At 56.6% G+C, this 19832-nt stretch overlaps 1 protein-coding gene across 6 annotated transcripts in view; it reads right to left on the bottom strand.

Annotated features, from left to right (window-relative positions):
• TNS1 (tensin 1) overlaps positions 1 to 19832 on the bottom strand; it is a 204151-nt gene that overhangs the window by 83963 nt on the left and 100356 nt on the right. For all 6 annotated transcript variants that reach the window (XM_040640876.1, XM_040640886.1, XM_040640880.1 and 3 more), the window contains 8 exons: positions 15698 to 15739; positions 14831 to 14881; positions 8837 to 8886; positions 6398 to 6569; positions 4191 to 4241; positions 2944 to 3066; positions 2433 to 2497; positions 1352 to 1435 (listed from right to left, as the gene is read on the bottom strand). In XM_040640876.1, coding sequence (XP_040496810.1) covers positions 1352 to 1435; positions 2433 to 2497; positions 2944 to 3066; positions 4191 to 4241; positions 6398 to 6569; positions 8837 to 8886; positions 14831 to 14881; positions 15698 to 15739 — 638 coding nt within the window. The remainder of the gene's footprint in view (positions 1 to 1351; positions 1436 to 2432; positions 2498 to 2943; positions 3067 to 4190; positions 4242 to 6397; positions 6570 to 8836; positions 8887 to 14830; positions 14882 to 15697; positions 15740 to 19832) is intronic.

Raw genomic sequence — 19832 nt, 5'->3', positions numbered from 1 at the left:
TTTTTTTTTTTTTCTCCTGCCAAGTATTCTCATGACTTGAAAGTACGTTCATGGCTTGTATCCTGCTGAAACGGTCAGCCCCGCGGTCACAGTGCACAGAGCAGCATGGCCCATCACAGACGTGCGGCTGGCCCACCATTCTGGCCACTCGGGGGCTGGGCACCATTCCCCATCTCCAGTTCTGCCCTCTGGGCCTGGGCTTCTGCCTCGCACTCACCTGCAGCCTCCCCATAGCCCACCAGGCCTGATTCCACCTGTGCTCTCCTGTGGACCAGCCATCATTAAACAGCACGTCATCCACAGAGCAGGATTCAGCCCTCAGGACTGGGGCTGGCACAACCCGGGCGGGGGGGGGGGCCAGTCTGGCCTGAGTTACAGGCCCCCAAGTGCCTTCTAGTTCTGCTACTACTCACTGCGGATCCGGGCCATGTTGAGTCCCCTCCCTAGGCTCAGGCTTCTCATCTGTAAAATGGGGATGTCCTGGATGGTCATACAGTAGCTCATCATTCTTATCCAGGTTTGGCCTCAAATCCACCACCTCTGACAGGTGTTCCCTGACCCCCTTCATTAAATAGCCCCGGTCTCCTCCATCAGGTCTATCCCACTCTGTTCTCTTTCTTTCCTAGCACTAACCGCTACTGGAATGGTCCTGTTGGTCTACTTACTTGTGCGATGTCCATCTTTCTCAATGGGGTATCAGCTCACTGAGGGCCAAGCACTTTGTCCTGTTCACCTAGATTTCTAGCCCTTGGAATATAGTAGAGCACCTAAAACTTGTCCAATGAATGAATGACTCATCCCTGCCCTGCCGTCCGCCTGGGCTGCTGGGGACTTCAGCGAGACCACGTGCTTGAGAGCCCGTGGTTAAATTTTTAAAGCTCTTCCAGGAGAAGATAAGCCTTATGGTAAGAATCTGTGACCTCTCCAGGGCAGGAGGCGATGACGTCAGCCTCCTATAGGCTCACCCACACACGAAGCAATCCCGCTGCCAGGACCAACAAATAGCGCCGCCTTCTTATACAAGCTGCCTTCTTGCCCCCAGACCGATGTGTTCCCCACCAACGTCCCCATTGCTCTCCAGCACTGGCCTCAGGAGCCAACTGCCATGCCCACCTGTGGACACACACAGCTGCCCATGGGCTCACCCACGTCCCTGAGCTCACACCACTCCAGGCTGCCACCTGGATATGAACACTCTGTACACCCCCACCTAGGCATGGCTGTTCCAGCCCCTGTGGGTGCATAAGGCCAGTCCCCAAGATAGCAAGCGTGTGCACATACACATACACACACACACACACACACACACACACACACACGGATGCACTGGCTGTGACCCCTGGAAACCCACCTTCTCTGGGATGGCTGGCCAATTGGCACAATCTTATCCTCATAGAACCGCTTCATTGCAAACCGGTCCAAGGCCTGATCAGCGCTGCGGGGGGAGATGGGTGGTCAGAGGAGCCAAGAGCCTATGTCCAGAGCCTATGTCCTATGTCCAAGAGCCCTCTGCCTCCCCACCCCTGCTCCCCCAGACCCGTAGAGCCCTCCAGCAACCCTGTGCTGAGCAGCTTTCATAAAAAGGGTGCCCCAGCATCTCTATATCCTGTGTGCTGCAAGACTCAGCACAGGGGCTTTGGAGCCAGACAGCCTGAGTTCCCACAGCAAGTCAGCCCCTTACTTATCAGCCCCGTGTCTTGAATCAGGTTATTTAATCTTTCTGAACGTGATTCCCCTTCCTGTCAAAGGAGAGTGACAAGTGCCTTCCTTGAAGGTTGTTATGGCAATTAAGTGAAATAACATCTATAAAGAGCTTGGGACATGTGGGCACACAGTAGGTATACAGGAAATGTTCACCATTAAGGGAAGATTAGGCTGGGTTGAGTTTCTTAGAGTCACAGAACTACCATCTAAGTCTCCATAGAACATTCTATCTATCCTCAAAGAGATCATTTTAAAAGAAGAGACAGAAGATGTAGCCCCTCTATTCTTGACTCTCTTATGACATCCCATCCCAAACCCCAAAGTCCTCATCGAGGCCCACAAGAATGAGATAACTTCTAGATGGTTCTGCCAGACCCAGATCTGATCCAACATTTCTTTCTGACTCCCTCACCAGCTCACTCAGGAAAACAGAAGGCCTTTTGCCAAGGAAAAGTGGCCCCGAGAAGGTGGCTGGATGGGGTGTCCATAGATGGGTTTGCCTCCCAAGGCTACTCCCACCACCGTTCCCAGTAGAGGGAGGGACTCTCCTTTCTCCTGCGCTCCCCCCACACAGCCACCTGCCTCAGAGCTGTAGGCGGCTCCCTCTCCTTTCTGTGGGCTCCTCCACCCAATCCTCACACCTCTCAACCCCAAGGAAGGGAGAGGCCATGGGGGGATGGGCAGAGGGGGCTCCCGCTGTCAATATTCAGAGAATGGGAGGCTCTTACCTGGCAGAAATGTTGCTGTAGTGCATGTAAGCTGCGATGACGACACCTATCCTGCCTCGGTTTCCCTAAAAGAACCCCAAACACAAAGCCTTTATTTCTAAGATCAGCCCTACTGCCCTAGAGCCCATTCAGAAGCCTGGAGAAAAAGAGGGCAGTGGCTGGAGAGAGGAGTGTGGTTCTAAGGGACAACAGGAGAAGGGAGGGAGATGCAAGGGAGGGAAGCAGGTCGGGCTGAGTCTGAAAGAGAAGAAACACAGCTGATCATCCACTACACTTGAGGACCCCACAAGCTCGTAACTCCCCATTTCCTGGGGGTGCTCCCTGGGACAGAATCTACCATCTCCTAGAAAAGAGAATACACACAGACTTGCACGCTCACTCAATCCAATGATAAAGTCAGGCACGTACACTCATCCAAGGACACATCTACGCATGTGTGCATGTACGAGCACATGTCCACGTGTGTACATGCATACACACACACACACACACACAGAGGCCCCACTCTGACCTTATTGTGTAGAACAACGACGTTGTGAGGGTCTGCATTGAGCCAAGTGTCCATGGCCTTGCAAACACTGCAGATCTTCTCCAGGGCTGGGGTGTGAAGGTCAGGCCAGCCAAATTCCAGTATCTGTGGTCCAAGCCATGAGTGAGAAGGGGCGGAAGCCCCAGAGAGTTGACCAGAGCCGGAGGGGTGGCACATATTCCCCACACTGGTGCTACAGCAGCACCATCCCCCCACCTGGCTCCCTGCCCTGCCCATCAGTCCAGAGGGGAGGCGAGCATGTGGACGCAGGGGACACTGGCCCAGGACCAGAGACCCTGGGCCTGAGTCTCAACTCTGACACTGTCTTGTTCTGGGGCCTCTGGGGAGTCATGGCCCTTGTTCTGGCCTCAGTTTCCTCCATATGTGTGTGAAGCTGATGACCCCAAGGTCCCTTCCACATGACTCTGACTTCAAAATGTGCTGGGGCTCCCCAACATTTCCCCACCCCCAAGCTCTCCTCCCACAGACAACCCCAAAGCCTGGCTCAGGGACAAAGAGGGAAAGTGAAGGGCCCCCAGCTGTTTACAGCTCTTTTCCAGGCCCGGACACCCAACCCCCGATTTTTCAGGTTGGCCAAGAGAAGCCTGAAGGGGACAGAGGGCAGATGTGAAAAGTAGACTTCAGGCTCCTTGAAACTTTTCTTAACTCACAGATCGTTAAACTGAAAGAGAATTCATGCTCAGAAGAGCCGAGAGAGCACATCTAATCCAGCCTGTCCACTTTCAGAGGTGCAAACTGAGGCCCAGACAACTGTCACCTGCCCAGGGTCCCAAAGCAACAGGCCCCGGAATTCAGGAGCCAGAGCGGCCATCAGCGCAAAGCTTGCGCTCAGCCCACCGCGCCAGCAAGTGAAAACGGGCCATTGGCAGTTTTGAGCCAGTTTCAATACAAAATGCTTTTCGATGAGGCTAGAACCCTCATAGCTCCAGCCTCACCCCAGAGATACTATGTGCACCCCAGGAGGGCAGACCTGGGCAGGAAATCGCTGTATCAAGCTTGGCTTTCTGCAATCCGTATGGCAAAAACAAGAAATATGCTCTTTTCCTTGTTCCAAATAGAAGACGGCATAGACACGGAGTAGGTGTTGCCAAGTGTCTCAGCACTTCTCCCCACATTCTAAAGGGGGATCCACAGGGAGAGGGAGCCCAGCTCTTCTCCTTCTCTTCCAGGCCACAGGAAGCCCCCACCCCCGATCGGCATCAGCTCACCTTGGCATGGAGCTTTGTGATGTCAGGCCTCCGCTCAGAGAGGTTGAAAAGCTAGGAGGAAAAGGAAGACATTGTGAGATGGTGCTCGCTGTCTTCGGACTGTCTCTCTGTCTCTGTCTCTCTTTCCTCTTCCTGCATGCCCCACTCAGTGAAAATTCTACCCATGCAAGAGCTTATAATGGCGTCCCGTTGGACACACACATTGACCAACAAGAACATAACTATAGGTTCTCAGGGTAAAGAGGAGGAGAGAGAAGTATGTAGACACGGCCTCTCCCCTCAGTGAGTGGACAGATGCCCAGAACTGAAGATAAGAAGGGGATGGAGCCCGTCTCGGGTCCCACGTGCCAGCCACAAGGTGGGCATCTTCATGCACTGAACGGGAATCCAGCGGTGGTAACTGTATTTGGCCATCTCTGGTTTCCACTTCACATGTCAACTTGAAAACCTCATCCCCTGAAAATGCAACAGCTCTGCGGTCAGACGCCCTCCCGCAGAGGGTGCAAATCGTCCTGAGTGGGCCCTCTCAGACCCTCGACACCCCTCTCCCAGCCGATGCCCTCTGATGCCTCACCACGTCCCATGGGAGTCCCCCAATCCCTGGAATTCCTGTCTCCACCTCCAGACGAGGTGCTCAGAATTCCCCACCTCCACCTCACTGCCTGGGAAACTCAAAGAAAATTGTGCCCTCCTCCTGGGGAGACAAGAGGGCCCATGGCCTGCACTAGGTAAGACAGAGGGAGGGCGGCATAGCACAGAGACCCACGGGATCCCAGACTCCTGAGACTGGGAATGATCCCAGAGGGCTACCAGGCCATTCTTGGACCCCATAAGGGCTCACGCTTTATTACATTAACAATGGTCCCCACTCAAGTGTCCCCAGCCTGCCAGCCCACGCTGAGGCCTTGGCACCTAGCAGCTGACTTAATTCTCTCATCCACCACGAGAGGTAGGTGGTGTAATTAGACCCATTTTACAGATGCAGGACCTAAGGTTTAGTGAGGTGAAGTGGCCAAAGTCAGATGGTAGAAGCAGAGCTGGCCTCCTGTGTGTGAACCCAGGGCCCTCAACGATGCCCAGCACAGCTGATGGACAGCCCTCTGTGGTGGGTTCAGCAGCGTCCCACAAAAATCCATATCCACCTGGAACTTCAGAATGTGACCTTATTTGGAAACAGAGCCTTTGCTGATGTAAGTATTTAAGGATCTCAAGATGAGATCATCCTGGATTTAGGGCGGGCCCTACATCCGAGGCCTGGTGTCCTTATAAGATGAGGAGAGGAGCCACAGAGAGACGCGGGAAAGAAGGCAGGCCATGTGGGGGCAGAGGCAGAAACGGGAGTGACGGCGCGACAAGCCAAGGTCACTGGGGACTGCTGGGAGGCCCCAGACACCAGGAAGGGGCGTGGCTCTGCCAACACCTCAATTTCGACGTCCAGCCTCCAGAACCGTGAAAAGGTTAATTCTGTCGTTTCCAGACCCCCAGTTTGTGTCATTTGTTACAGCGGCCCTAGGGACCTAATATGGCTTCCCGCGCCCTGTCTCGGCTCAAACCTCAGGGCAGCGCCCCGAGTCTACGCTGTCTGGTCGGTGGGTCCAGCCCAACCCACAGGTGCTTCCTTGTAAAGTGGAACTGAGCTCTCCTCTGGCGCCAATCCCCCATGCCAGCCCTCTGAGGGTAGAGAAGAACAGTCGAGAAGAACCGCCAGCCACCTCATCCACGTCTGGGAGGTGCTTCTCCTGGGCCAGGCACTACCCCAGTGCCAGCCACACAAGGTCCCGTAAGATGCAAGTTGCCACAACTCTGCCCTCAGACCTCAGCCCTGCCGCTTCCTGACGCTGTCACCTGGGGCAGACACCCCACCGCTCTGCGCTCCAGCGAAACCTGATTTCTAGGGCTCGCATGCAGTTAAACACATGCTTAGAACAGGGCCTGCCTCGTAGGGAGCGCTCGGTAACACGAATTCCTCATTGCACACATACACACACACACAGAGGCTCGCGTGCACACGTGACTTGGGTCCCGATGCCGCGTTCCAGCTGCAGACACGCTCCTCACGGCAAAGTGGGGCCGGAGAGTGAGTGGAGACTCAGGCCATGAGCAAGGCACATAATCACGGGAAAGGGAAAAGCTGGAGCCGGCCCGGGGGCCCAGTGGCAAGGAGGTGGCGAGCCGAAAGGACAGGGGGCACCGGGCCCCAGCCTCACCAGGTAGCTGCCACCATGCTTGGACTTGAGCATCTGGGCCACCTCTCGGAGGTTGCTCCGGAAGTTCTCCTCGTTGGCTGTGCTGGGGAAGGAGACAGCGATGATCCTCTCTGTGACATACACCAGGTCCAGCTCACAGCTGTCCTCCACGGTTCGGCTCACACTCATGTTTCTGGAGAGAGAGGAGGCAGAAGGGGGTCCAGGTCAGAACCCAGCTCTTCAGGGCAAGATTGGAGTAGCTGTACCCCCTACACATCACATGTGGTCCACAATTCCAGCCCAGGAGGCTTGGCTCTTCCCTGACCCAGAGCCAAAGCCAGAGGCCTCCCCTGGCAAGGCCCGTGTAGCCAGCAAGGCCAGCCTAGGAGCCTGGGCGCACCTGGGCGGGGGCAGGCAGGATCTCGGGCCAATTCAGTCATGACAGCAACCCTAGGTGTCCATCCATCCTGTTGGCACTGCCTTCAACCTGTGATCTCAGAGGTCAGGGCCAGGGCCAGGACAGGAGCCAGCCAGGAGCCCAGGAGTCCAGCTCAGCCTCCCAACACACTGTGGCCACCTGGTCTGGCAGAAGTCTCCCAAAGGATCCTGGGACAGATTTTGAAGAGGTAGGGGAGCCTGAGCTGGGTGGTCTCAGGCAATCCAGAGCTGAGCATCATGCTGCCCCCCCTTGCTCCTGAGCTGTAGAGGGGGTGGGGAGGCTTCTCAGGGGAAAGGGCAGCTCAGGTGACACGCTCACCTGGGCTCCAGGTAACCCAGACCACAGTGCACATTCCAGCCATCCCCGGAGGAAGGCTAGCTCCTGCCCTTTGTTCCCTGGCTCTCCCCCACCTCTGGAAGCTCCCACTGCCAGCCAGGGCTATTTCTTGGCATTGGCCTCCGTGATTTCTAAAGGCTCAGGAAACAGAGGGTGCTGAGACTTTGTGGCTGTTGGTGGCCCGTGGCCCCCAGAAATCCCAGTGCCATCAGAGCTCCTAAAAGAAATGGGAAGCCCCTGGGCTGGGCTCTGAGTGAGGGGCGGTAAGGGTTCACACCTTTACACCTCACCCAGCTTCTCTTCCAGCACAAGGGCCCAGGAAGGGGAAATGGGTCTCGGGACACTGAAATTCCATTCCGAGGGGCACCTGCAGCTTCTGGGGGCCCCTCACACCCTTCCTACTCCCACACCTTCTTACCCCATCACCAACCCCCTACTGTCTCACTTCCCCTCTCTACCCAGGGTGGGCCACACTCACATTTCCTTTTGAGAATCTTTCACTACAGCACAGTAAAGGAGAGATTGGGGGGCAGCGGAGAAACACTGCCAGGGTATTTCAAAGAGATGGGGTGGCACTGGCAGAATCCAGATGTCCACAGGGCTAATTCTGAGCCCAAGTATGTATACAGGGCTTGGAGCTAGGGGAGCCAAAGGTGATGTATGGCTTCTCGGTGGTGGCAAGGGCAGGAGCCAAGTGGTAGAGGGGTCAGTGGGCTGGGGCAAGGAGCACAGTTTGAATTTGACCTCTGAGCCCCCACCATTCTTTGTCCCCAAGATAAGGTTCTCACAGCAGCCTTTGGAGCGGGGAGGTGGGGCGGGGCCCACGGTGGGAGGGGGGGGCGTCTAAGGCAGAACAGTGCCACCGCCTGGACAACTTCAGCATCGCACCCTGCTCCCACCCACCCCAAGGTGGTTCTCAGATGTAAAGGAAGAAAGGGGATGCTCTAAAGGACCGGCCAGGTCTGTGGGCCGCTGCCAGTTGGACCATAACCCGCTGGGGGCTTTAGCTAAACACCAGCCCTCTCTGGCTGGGGCTCCATCTCCCTGGGGCCAGATTCTCACTCATCTCGGGAGCCTCGAGAATGGAGGTGAGGCAGAGAGGGAAGAGCCCGAGTCGGAAAACCACAGACCCCGGACCCAGGGGAAAGGGACTGAGTCTTCGTGCATCCCCTTCCCCAGCCCCTGCCAGCCCAGCCAGATAGAGAGCTCTCCTTTTAGAAATGACCCTCCAACATCAAAAACCCCTGCCCACGAAGAGGACCTGGATCTAGCACAGGCTTTGACACGTGTCAGTCCCGAAGGCACACCGGGGTCTTGCCTCTGGGAGGCTGCGTGACCTTTCACAAGTCACCTCACCTCCCTGAGACTCAGTTTCTTCATCTGCCGAATGGGAATCAAATAACTTACCTTGCAAGGTTGTTGCAAGGACTAGATGAGATCATGCAGGGACAGAAAGAAATCCAGCTCAAGGCCTGACTTCGAGCTAGAACTCAAAACACCAGCATTTCCAAGGGGCACCTCCAGGTACCTCCTCTCCCCATGGCTGTCCTGTCTCCCCATGCTCCCTACCTGTGGCTTTATGACTTCGGTCTCAGAAACCCAAAGGCATGACTTGCTGGAAACACCCACAGTGACCTCACTGCGGCACCCCCACCCCTTGCCCCCCCCCCAGAGGCCAGGCATACCTGATAGGCTGGGGATGGGGCTGGACACTCGGGGTGACTCTGGCGGAGCCCTGGGACAGAGAAAAGAGCAGCGGCATTACAGAGGGGGCCAGTGGAGAGCTGTCCACAGGAGCAGTCAGGGCCGTGGACCAACGCAGATTCCCTATTCCTTTCTCTGCCAACATTCCAGCCCAGGCACCCTGGCACCCAGGCAACACCGCAACCTAGAGCCAAAAGCCATCAGTGCCAATTCCTTGTGAGTGTGCACGCAAGCCCCCAAAGGGCTTAGCTTTCCCTTCCCCGGGGAAGGAAGAAATCGCAAATGCTGAGCACCAATCTGGGCTGTTGCCGTCTGTCCACACACACAATAAAATGGTTCCTAAATGGACAGCAACACATTTCGTCTCCATTCACTGGGCATCATAACAGTAAGCCTGAGTGGAGAACACAGACTGCAAGCCTGAAAACAGGAAAGGCCGGTACGACAGCCCTCTGCCCGGCTGTGAACCTGTGTCCCCCGGCCACCGTCACCCCGCACTCCTCTCCTTCAAAGCAGCACCCCTGAGCCATCCGATCAAAACTTGTGGGTCCCGAGCAGCCCGGGGTGGCGTGTAGCGGCCGAGGCCAGTGCTAGGCAGCAAATCCTGCTGTTGAGGACCTGCTGCTCGTCGTCTGTCACCCCTCACCCGCTCCCATCCCCAGGGCGGTCCACTTGCACAAAATTAGGCAAATGGACCCACGCTGGGGTCCCAAACAGCCCAGCACAACCGATGGCACAGAGACGAAGGCGCAGGGCCAGGGCCCCTCAACATCCCGCCCTGCAACCTCGCGGCCCTTAACACTCCGAGCCCCCAAAACGTCAGGCGGAAAAAGGGGCGATCCTTACCAGTGGTGTGAAGATGAAAAGGGGCACTTGTATACTGTTACTGTTATTACATCTGACACAATTACAAGGGTAGTTAGAGATACAACCAACATTCACCTCCATAGAAGATCAAAGATCCGCATGGCCCCCGACACCAGCTGCCGCCCGCCCTGTCAGCCGCCTCACCTGAGGCACACCCGAACGCCCAGCTTCTAGTCCCCAGGCCCAGCCAGAGCCTTCCGAGCCCACTGACGCCTTCCAAACCTCCCCGTGCCTCCCCGAAGCCAGCCTTTCCCAACCACCAAGTCGCCACCGCCTCTTGGAGAAGACGGGAGCATAGTCTGCCAAGAAGAGGAGAAATTGAGGCACAGTGACTCACCCCCAAGTCCCGGGGAAGTCGACAACCGGCAGGTCTCACCCTCAGACTCCGGGTTTGACCCCAGCGGCCCAGAGCCGAGGAGCCCCTTCCAGCCTCCCCCAGGCCCCTGCGGTGTCTACCAAGCAGGGGTGGGTGGTAGGCTTGGAGCCCTGGCTCCCGGCCGAGCCTGAGGTCAGGGCAGCCCCGCTAAGAGGAGGGCTCTCCATCCAGCCCCCCAGGAGAAGGCTGCACCCCGAGCCCCCTCTGCGTGGGCTACAGCCCAGCTCTGCACTGCTCAGCCTCTGTGACAGCAGCAGGAGGAACGAAGAGCCAAGTGGGACTGTCGAGGTGGAAAGTTTCTGTCTCCACAGCCCCTGGCCCCGACAACTTGGGTTTGCAGGAGTCAGGAGTGGGGGCACGGGGGTGGTAAGGGGGGATCATGTTTGGTTTTCAAGCCCCAAGCCAGGTTGTTCCAAGACTACCCACCCAGAGGAACACAAGAGACCCAACACTCCATCCGTCTTGATTTCACTGGTCCCTGATGAGGAGTCGCTGAACCTCCCCAGGCCCTAGGCCCTGCTCCAGGCCCCAGGGCCACCGCGCTATAAATAGCCCCTCGGGTTTCATTTGCTGCCGACCCACAGCCACGCTTGGAGGAGGCCACCACAGCTGCCTCAAACACTAGAAGCCACAGCTGTAGCCGAGGCTCGAGGTGTGGCCAGGGCCATGGGTCCCGGGCCACAGAGCTGCAGGGAGACAATGCAATATTGAGATGGGCTTGGCGGGGAGACTGGGGAGCCAAGGGGAGCCAGAAGCCACCCGGGGCGCAGGGGTGAAAAGGAAGAACAGGGCAGGAGAGCTGGATCCCGTTTCTCCACCCCCCTCTTCCCAACGTTACAACACTCCACATTCCTCAGCCTCCCCACCCCAAAAAAGCCAGGAAAGATAAATAAAAACTTGGCCCCAATGGAGTCTGGCCATGCCGCCTCCAGAGGTGATAAGACAAAGTCCAAGCCGGCTCTGGTCCACCAGGCTGGCCAGGGCAGGGGAGGCAGGGGAGGAAGCTGCCCCGGGCCATGACCCCAGCAGATGACGAGGACGGGAACAGCTGGATGGTCATCCCCTGTTGAATCACTGGGCTGTCCTCTAACTGACGGGGCTTCCTGTTTTCCGCAGAGTTTGGGGACATGTGACACTCGCTGGCAGAAAGCACACATAGATGGTGACAAGTCTGAGGCTAGTGGACGTGGAGAATCGCACGCCGTGGCAGGGGTGGGGGTTGTATGTAAGCAAAACCTTATGCTCCAAAACACACAGGTGACCTCACACAAGAGGCCAGAGATGGGCCCCCCGCTGGGGCACGCCTCACCACACAGGCCCTTGCTAAGAGGCCGGGAGGGCGTCGACGCTTTGGTCGTCTCTGCTGCCCATCACGGCGCTGGAGCCCTCATCCTGTAAAACCCTCGTGGAGTGCCACCAGCTGTGTGCCACGAGACGTGCTAGGCACCGGGAACCGGAGAAGGTGAAGGCCCTGACCTCGGAGAACTTCTATTCCATGAAGGAAGACACTCTTCAAGAAGTGACCAATCTGTAAAATGGGTATAGCACAGCGCTCGTGGGATTGCATCTGTTCTCCCTGTTCCACGTAAAGCCTGCAGGGAAAACTACCAGAGGGCTCTACAAAGAGTACTACAAAGATTTTATTTTAAAAGAAAAATAAGTTCTCTGTCTGCCGGTAATCCCATTCTTCTCGTCTCTGGGGCTGTCAAAGCCCTTTGCCCCCCAGGCTTTAACTTCCTCCCGGGCCCTCCCAAAACAGAGATCAGTAACACAGCTTTGATTCAACTCCCTAAGCACCAAGAACTCTCCCCTACAGTCATCACCAAACCATGGTCTCTGTTTCACTAACAGAACCGCATGAAAGGAAACTCCACCCCACCCCTCTCACCCCCACCAAAACAGTGTCTTGCTTCTCTTACTATCGGGAAGTTCCTCCTGGTGTCTAACCCTCACCCTTCCTCCTACAGATCCACCCGACTCTTTTTGCCTCGGTCCTCCCTGCTGACCACCAGTCAGACACTCCTAAGTGGCTCAAGGTCTGTGGCCCTAGGCTCCAATCTTGCCTTCTCCACCATGCAGCAAGGAGCGGGAACCCCAGGACTTGGGTGGGGTTGGTTTAGTGCAAAACGACTGTGTGGGAAGAGTCCTGCCTGCCTTTGAGGTCCACAGACCAAACACAACAGCTCTGGACCAAAAGAAAAGGCCCTTCCTGAGCCCCAGTCCCCAGGGGGCCCAGCTGGGAGGAGGGTCTGTAAGAAACATCAGGGGCCGTGTCAAGCAGCCAGAAATTGGTGCCTGAACTACGTCAGGGGCCTGTCCCCATTCCTACCTCTCCTCTGGGGGCTGTGGCCACCCCCTCCCACCCCCACCACCCCTCCAGCCACACCCCTTCCTCTCTCCTTCCTGCCCACCAGCCTGGATTTTTCCAAAACAAAGTGCGACACAGCACACCATCCACAAACCTCTGTACACACCAACCCTGCTAGAGGGAAACAGCCATTCCTGCCGTGAGTCCTGGGCCACGGGCCAGACAGGAAAACAGCTCCACAAACAGGCACACTATCGCGCCAGGAGGCCCAGGGCTGCGACCAGCAGCCTCTGAAACAGGTCTCCTCGCAGGGGGCAGACTGCAGGGGGCCCCCTGGCTGGGCGGGGCACCGACTAATGACCCAGGGTTCACCCAACCTGCGACAGGCGTCTGGCAACTCTAAAAATTAGGACTTCCTTACTTTGCAGTGCACCGGCCATTCTAGAATCTGCTCCCTTGCCTAGCCTTCCACCCGCTCCCTTCGCTGGACCAGCTAAACCAAAATTCATGTTGTCTCTCATCCCATATCCAGACAGGACACACCCCTTACCCACCCTGTACACACAGACACACACAGACACACACACACACACACACACACACACACACTCATCCCAAGTCAACAAAATTTTCTTCCAAAAAGAAACCTGTCCCAACTGAAGGGTCACTTCTTTCTTTCCCAGGACCAAGGTCATACCCACTGTCGTGTGAAAACTTTCTTCATAATGTCTAACTTCACTCTCTCTTGCTGCAGCTTCCTCTGATAAGCTATCTCTGGCCCAGGCTGGGGCTGCGGGAAGCAGCAGCATTGGGACGCGGCTTATAAATGTGCACGGACCATCGGGTAAAAGGTTTGGCTCACACAGCATCCCCTGGCCGAGGGTTGGGAGAGCCGGGTAAGGCCAGATCCAAGCAGCAGACCCAGGAAGGGATGGAGAAGGCGCTCATCGAGTCAGAGTCCCTGCAGGTCTCTGTGTTTCACATAAAAATGGAACCAGAGCTTCTGCCATAGGGAGGGTGTGTGGGAATCAAAAAACAAACAAACAAAAACCCATCTCCCCTCCTAGCCTTCGTCGAAATAACAGTAATAAGAATGGCTCATATTTATCAAGCGTACATTATATGTTCTGAGTGCCTTAAGTTAGTTCATCCTCAGTAGTAGGTACAGACAAAAATTAATTTCTGACCCACATCCCAGCCCCAGAAATATCACAGACTTGGACAAGAGTCCCTCCTCGACACGTGCCCCTGTGCCCATAGGACCAACGCATACCTTGAACAGAGCCTTCCCCACTAATTTAAGAGGCATGCTCCCGCTCCATCTGGACAGGCCACGCAGCCCCGGGAACACCTCCGCCTTGCAGGGCCGGCCTTGCAGGGCTGGCCCTGGGCAATGCGGCGGTGGTGGCAGGCTCCCCGCAGAAGTGTGGCGGGCCACAGCAGCGGCCTCTGGCTGCCCCAGCGCCTCCCTCCAGGCCCCCCCCCCCACCGTGGGTCAGGCAGCTGTCAGATGATAGGGCCTCATGCCATCAACAGCTCCCCCTGTGCCAACCGCCAAAACCACTCCCTGTTCCTCTGCAGATCAGGGCGGGCAAGGATGGAGAGGCCAGCAGGGGGGCAAATCGTCAGAGAAGGGTGGGGAAGAAAGAGAAAGGCCTAACGCTGTGGGGCATCTCCCCCAGGGATGTGAGGACAAGCCCAGACACGAGCATTGCTCAAAGCAGGGTCCTGGGAGAGCCCCTTCTGCCCTTCCTTGGGGTCCTTCCATTTTAGGAATTTGCCCATTGACCTGCACCAGAAATGCACGTCTGGAGGAGCCCAGAGGGATCACCTGGCTTGGCCCATCTTCCAGCCTTCTCCCGAATCAATGGCATTTAAAAGTCCCACAGAACACTCTGACATTTTCCAAGACTCCTTTCTCCCACGATGCAGAGCATGCAATTCCCCCAAGCCCTGATGACCCTCTGAGAGCCCAAGAGTCCTTCCTCACCTCTACTTTTAGTCCCTCTTGCTGTCCCTTCTTCACCTCTGCCCTTAGTCCCTTTGCCCATTTCGCTTGGCCTTACCTTGATGACTGCTCGCCACTAAGCCAGGCCTCAAAGAGCACTCCCTCTCTGGCCTCCCTCCCCATTCTGGAGCGCTGAGGTCTGGCCAAGTGATGGGCAAAGGGGCTCTGGGTCCAGCTGAACTGGAGGCCAAAACCAAGACGGAGGCCCAGTATGTAAGTACATGGGGCCTGTTCACCATCCCAACCTCTCCTCCCCTTCTCAGCCACAGGGCTGCGTGACCCCCGCCTGCCTTTCTGGAAAGGAGGAAAGGGATGCTCCATCAAAGGAGACAGGTGTGAGACATCAACCACACCTGCAATGCCCCCGGGGCACCATGAGCCCAGACACAACCTCCCCTTCCTCTCCCCATACTTACGTCTTCCTCAAGGCTTTTCCGTGTGTTTCCACCCCGGAACGCTCCTTCTCCCTGGAGACAGAGAAAAGGAGAAAAGTCAGAGCGGGGAGTCAAGGAAAGTAATCAAGAGGCACCCTGGTCTTTCCCCTCCTGGGTCTGGCAGGGGCACAGGGGTGAGGGGGTTGGCGCAGGGCCTGGGAGGGAGCTTAGGTGTTTGTTTAGCATTTCCTTGTCCATGAAAAGCCCCTCAGAGCTAACCAACCCTCTCACTTGTGTCTCACCACCACTCTTCTGGGAGATCTTCCTGTTCCCATTTTGCACGTGAGAACACTGAGGCACACACAGGCTCATGACTTGCCAACAGTCACACAATAAGATGCTTGGAGGAGGCAACATCTGAACACAAGCCCTCCAACCATAAGCCCATGACTGGGCAGCAGCCATGGCCAGGAGATGCCCTCGGCAGCTAACCTCAGCTTCTGCACTACAGGACCCACCCACTCTCTTCCCTTCCTCCTCCATGCAGCCTTGAGGAAATTGGGAAATTGTCTGTCTTTCTGCTAAGTCAGAAAGATCTGTTTGGAAACATCTGCCCGGCTTTCCCGCATTCTACATATTTAATAAAGAAACCCACATTTAGCCACTGGCCTCTCCCCCCTGCCTGCCTACTTCCCCAGCAATCCATTTCTGAACACACAAGTGATGTCACACGCCCAGCTCCCAACGTGACCCACATCGCCATCACCTTCCCTGAATTCCTCAAATCTACTCCAGAAAGTTAACCCCAAACACCTATGTTCACTTCCCCCAAATCGCCCTTCTGCCTTCTGGGCTCCCCATGTTTGCCCGGGATGTTCCCTGCCACGCACCCCACCTGCTGTCACTCACCGTGTTGGCTACATTCTTCGGTGCACTCTCGGTGTTGATGGGCTGTGAACACAGGGGGAAAACAGTGTGAGGCCTCAGGGCGAACAGCCATGGATTGGCTCTCTCCCCGGGGCTGGTGGCTGCCATGGGCAGAATGCCTCCTGAGGCAGGGCCCAGGGCACAAACCCAAGGCTCAGACTTAACCTGGCTAGCCCCAAGCTCGGGAGGCAGTTTAGAAAATGAAAAACAATCCTGCTGGTAGTAGAACCACCCAGCTCGACAAACCTCACCAAGGCCTCCGACTCAGTGTTGACCCCTCAAAAAGGAACACAGAGCAGGTAAAAGTCACACCTGTTCCTACCAGGCAGATATCTTCACCTGTACCAGCTCATTTATTCATGCCAAGAACCTGGTTAGTTCACCCCCATTAGCACTGTTGAGCCCCACTTCACAGAAAAGAAGTTAAACGAGTGGCCCAGAGTCATCGACTACTACTGGCGACCACGGGATCTGAACGCCATCTTGGGACTCTGTCCTTCCCGCTCTTTGTGTGAAATCACCACAGCCCAGGATGAGGCTTGCCAGAGTTTTACCTTCTGTGGGCTTTCAAGGCCCTCTACCATTAGCCCTGTCCACTCGCAGACCTCAGTGCCCCAAAGCTCGGCCCCATCCAGACCTGTCCCCTGGATCCCCTGGCTTATACCCGCATCCAGGCCTTTGCTTGTGGAATGGCTCCCCCGCCCATGTTCTCCTCCGACAAGCTCTCCTCCCCCACGAGGCTCTTCCTGAACACCTGGCAAGGACTCCCTCCCACCTTGGAACTCCAATAAGCCTGCCCTCTGTGCTACGTATCTGGTCGTTAGGGTATACATAATCTCATCATGGGAGCATGTCTTGTTCCCCAATATTGTGCTGTGAGACCTATCCCACCTGCCCCCTAAACAGATTCAAAGCAGTGTTTTACCAGCTCCATTGCCATATCCCTCACTCCAGGGATTGGGATGGATATGTAGAGGGCCACCAATGAACACCTGTGGACCGAGCCTGTCCCTCGTGCCAGTGCCACCCCTTCCCAGCCAGGACCAACAGACCTGCTTCCTACTAAAGGCATCCTGAAAAGCAGGCTCCTTGGACTCCCCCATAACAGGAGAGAAACTTCCCACTCCAGGTCCACCTCCTGCCTCCAGGCTCTAGGGCTCTGTTCCCAACCCAGTGAGGTGGTTCCAGGGGCCCCTGAATCACACACAAGGACATGAGCATGACCGTCAAGGTGAGGAAGGAAGCCTTTGCCAAGACGAATGGGGACCACCTTAGGATACAGTGTCTCAGAACATGAAATGCCCACCCTAACCCCATTGCTGGTGAGCTCCTCACCCCTGAGAAAGACAGAGGAATGGACAGAATGACCTCTGAAAGGTTCTGGCATCAGGGAGGAGAGTGGGGCCAAGAAGGGCGTGGAGGAAGAAAGCCGACAGAGGTCAAAGTAGTAGTGTTCTTTCTGGAAATGGCCTGGACTCCTTTACCCCCACAGCCTGGAGGATGGGAGACTGAGGCCAAAACTTCTTTCCAGGGGATGAAACTTCCTGAGTCATTCACGGCCAAGGCAACTCGGATGGTTGAGGGAGGACAGGGCCCAGGAACAGAGTAGGAGATGGGAAGGCAAGTCAGCTGGGCCCTCCCAGCCCCCAGGTCAGCCCATCTGCAGCCTGAGGGTGGCTCTGGAGAAGTAAAGATGCCACATTCCACTCCCTCCCAGCCCAACCCCAAGTCCTCCCCAGGCCCTCCCAGCCCCAGCTCTAGGAGCTGCTGCTAATTGGGGCCAGGTTCTCCCCCTCAGCCTCCAAAACCACCAGCCCCAACCAGGGGAGTCCCCGGCAGTGCTCCCAGCACACCCTGGCCCCCGACACCCCACCTCTCCCTTCTGGCCAGGGTCTGCAACACTCCGGTGGAGACTGTGGCTGGACTGGAAGGCCTCTCTGGGCTGCTCTGGCATCCAGGCAAGGAGGAGGACTCCAGGAGGGCAGATTCCAGGGACCTTCTATGTGCACAGCCTACACCACAGAACTGCGATTTGAATCCAGATCTCTCAACTCCAAAGCCCTCACTCTTAACCAGCCTGTCTAGACGGGGTTGGTCAGAAAGGACAGAAACGGGGTAGGACAGAGAAGGTGGAGACAAAGCACTTGCCCCAGGCCTATGACAGGCCCTGAAGAGCCCCTCGTCCTGCTCTGGGGAAAGCCTCCTAAGAGGCCCGGACCCTGGGCAGAACAGAATGTTCTCGAACATTCTGAGTCTCAAACAGCCCTCAGAATCACCTGCAGGGCTGTGGACACAGAGGGGACAGCGGGCCTATGGAGGACACAGAGGGTCTAATCCAGCGGCCCTATGGTGGGACCCAAGAGCGTGCATTTCTCAAAGGTTTCCAGCCCCGGGGAGAACACTCCGAAAACCACGGGTTTAAGCTCACAGCGTTAGCCGCAGACCACCAGGGCCCCGTCCTGACTCCCTCTACTACTAGCTGGGTGACCTCAAGCAGACCACTTTGTCCTTGCTGCTCACCAGGCCTGCAGAGGGCTATTTTGTGAGCGCCAGATGAGACGGAGCACATTAAGCACTTAGAACAGGGCCGGGCACTTAAGAAACTCTCAATAAATGTTAGCTGTTATTTCTCTTCTCCATGCCTGCACACACCCAAGGCCCACCCTACCCCACCTTGACCCTCCTGCTCCATCCACCCCCCACCCCGGGTCTGGCACGATGCAAACCAGGGAGACGAGTCAATTAGAAACCACAGGCCTCAGCCCTGCAAGAGAAACTTCCCTCCTGGCCAGCAACCATCTGAGCACCAGCCCCTCTGCCCCCACCCCTTCCCCACGCCGCTGGAGGCCGGCCACATTGCCAGCCACCAGATGCCTTCAACTTACTGGTCAAGTGGCTCCCTGAGAAGGTAAAGATTTCCAAAAACCCCTCCGGAGCTAAACACCCAGTGTGTTCCCCCCGCATCCCCCCACTGCCGCAGTGTTTGCAAACACAACCCAGCATGTATGCTGAGCTCCCCAGCCCTCTCCTCTATCCCTGTCCTCCCAGGATTGCAGTCCTGCTTCTCGGTTTCCCGGGCACCCCCAGGGATGGGGCCACTGGGAATGAAAAAGGCAAGGAACAGGTAGCACGAGGGCAGGCTCTCCCCAGCACTGCCCTACCCCAGGCCCCCAGCAATGCTGTAGGGAAGCTCCTAGAGCACCCGAGCTGTGGGGCTTGAGGTTGGCAGGGCCAGAGCCGATGGCCAGAGAGACCTACTCGGACTGGGCTGTTAGCCCACCTTGGGCACACCCACTCGAACATGACTTTCTCCCTGTCGCATGGTTTATTTTTCTTCCTAGAACTCCTCTCTCCAACACAGTAGGTAGTTTACTTCCTGATCTCATTGAGGGTCTTCCTTCCCTACTATCACGTAAGTTCCTGTAGCCCCCAAAGCCTAGGACTGGGCCTGGCACACTGGAGGCCCTCAGCAAATACCGACTGAGTGAGCTAGACAAGAGAGCCCCTCACTGCCTCCCCCGGCCCCCTGACCATGCTCACCGCTGACAACACAGCACCCCCGGACCTTCTGGGGCCGAGGTCTCTAAGCTCCATCTTTGCTTGGATTTTGACCAGGACACACCCCCATCCTTGCACACCACTCCTCAGAACACCAGCTCTGAGAAGGACTTCAGATGCCATCTCTTCCCTCCCTCCCTGTTTCCCAGATGCCCACCCTCTCATAGTGTGGTCCATGGCACGACTGGGGTTGGCACCCAGGTCCTGCAGAGCCCACTGCTGAGCTCACCCTTCTGCCCCTCACCCCAGTCCCTAGCCAACCTGCAGGCAGGGTTAGCAGAACACCTCCCTGTGGGCTCTCCTCTTCCTTCCCCGAGGCACAGTTGCAGAAGGATGCAGCAGTTGGAGCCCAGACAGAGACAGCACCCCCACACTAGCCCCACCCCTACCCAAGCCCAAGACAAAACCTATGGCTTTTTTTTTTTTTTAAGATCTCATTTATTTATGTGAGAGGGAGAGAGCCAGGGAAGAGGCAGAGGGAGAGGGAGAAGCAGACTCCGCACTGAGCAGGGAGCCGAATGCAGGGCTCGGTCCCAGGACCCTAGGATCATGACCTGAG

This window comes from Ursus maritimus, unplaced genomic scaffold (assembly GCF_017311325.1).
Source record: "Ursus maritimus isolate PB19 unplaced genomic scaffold, ASM1731132v1 scaffold_1, whole genome shotgun sequence".
In the NCBI taxonomy this organism is placed as follows: domain Eukaryota; kingdom Metazoa; phylum Chordata; class Mammalia; order Carnivora; family Ursidae; genus Ursus; species Ursus maritimus.
This window is presented reverse-complemented; position numbering and strand designations above follow the sequence as displayed.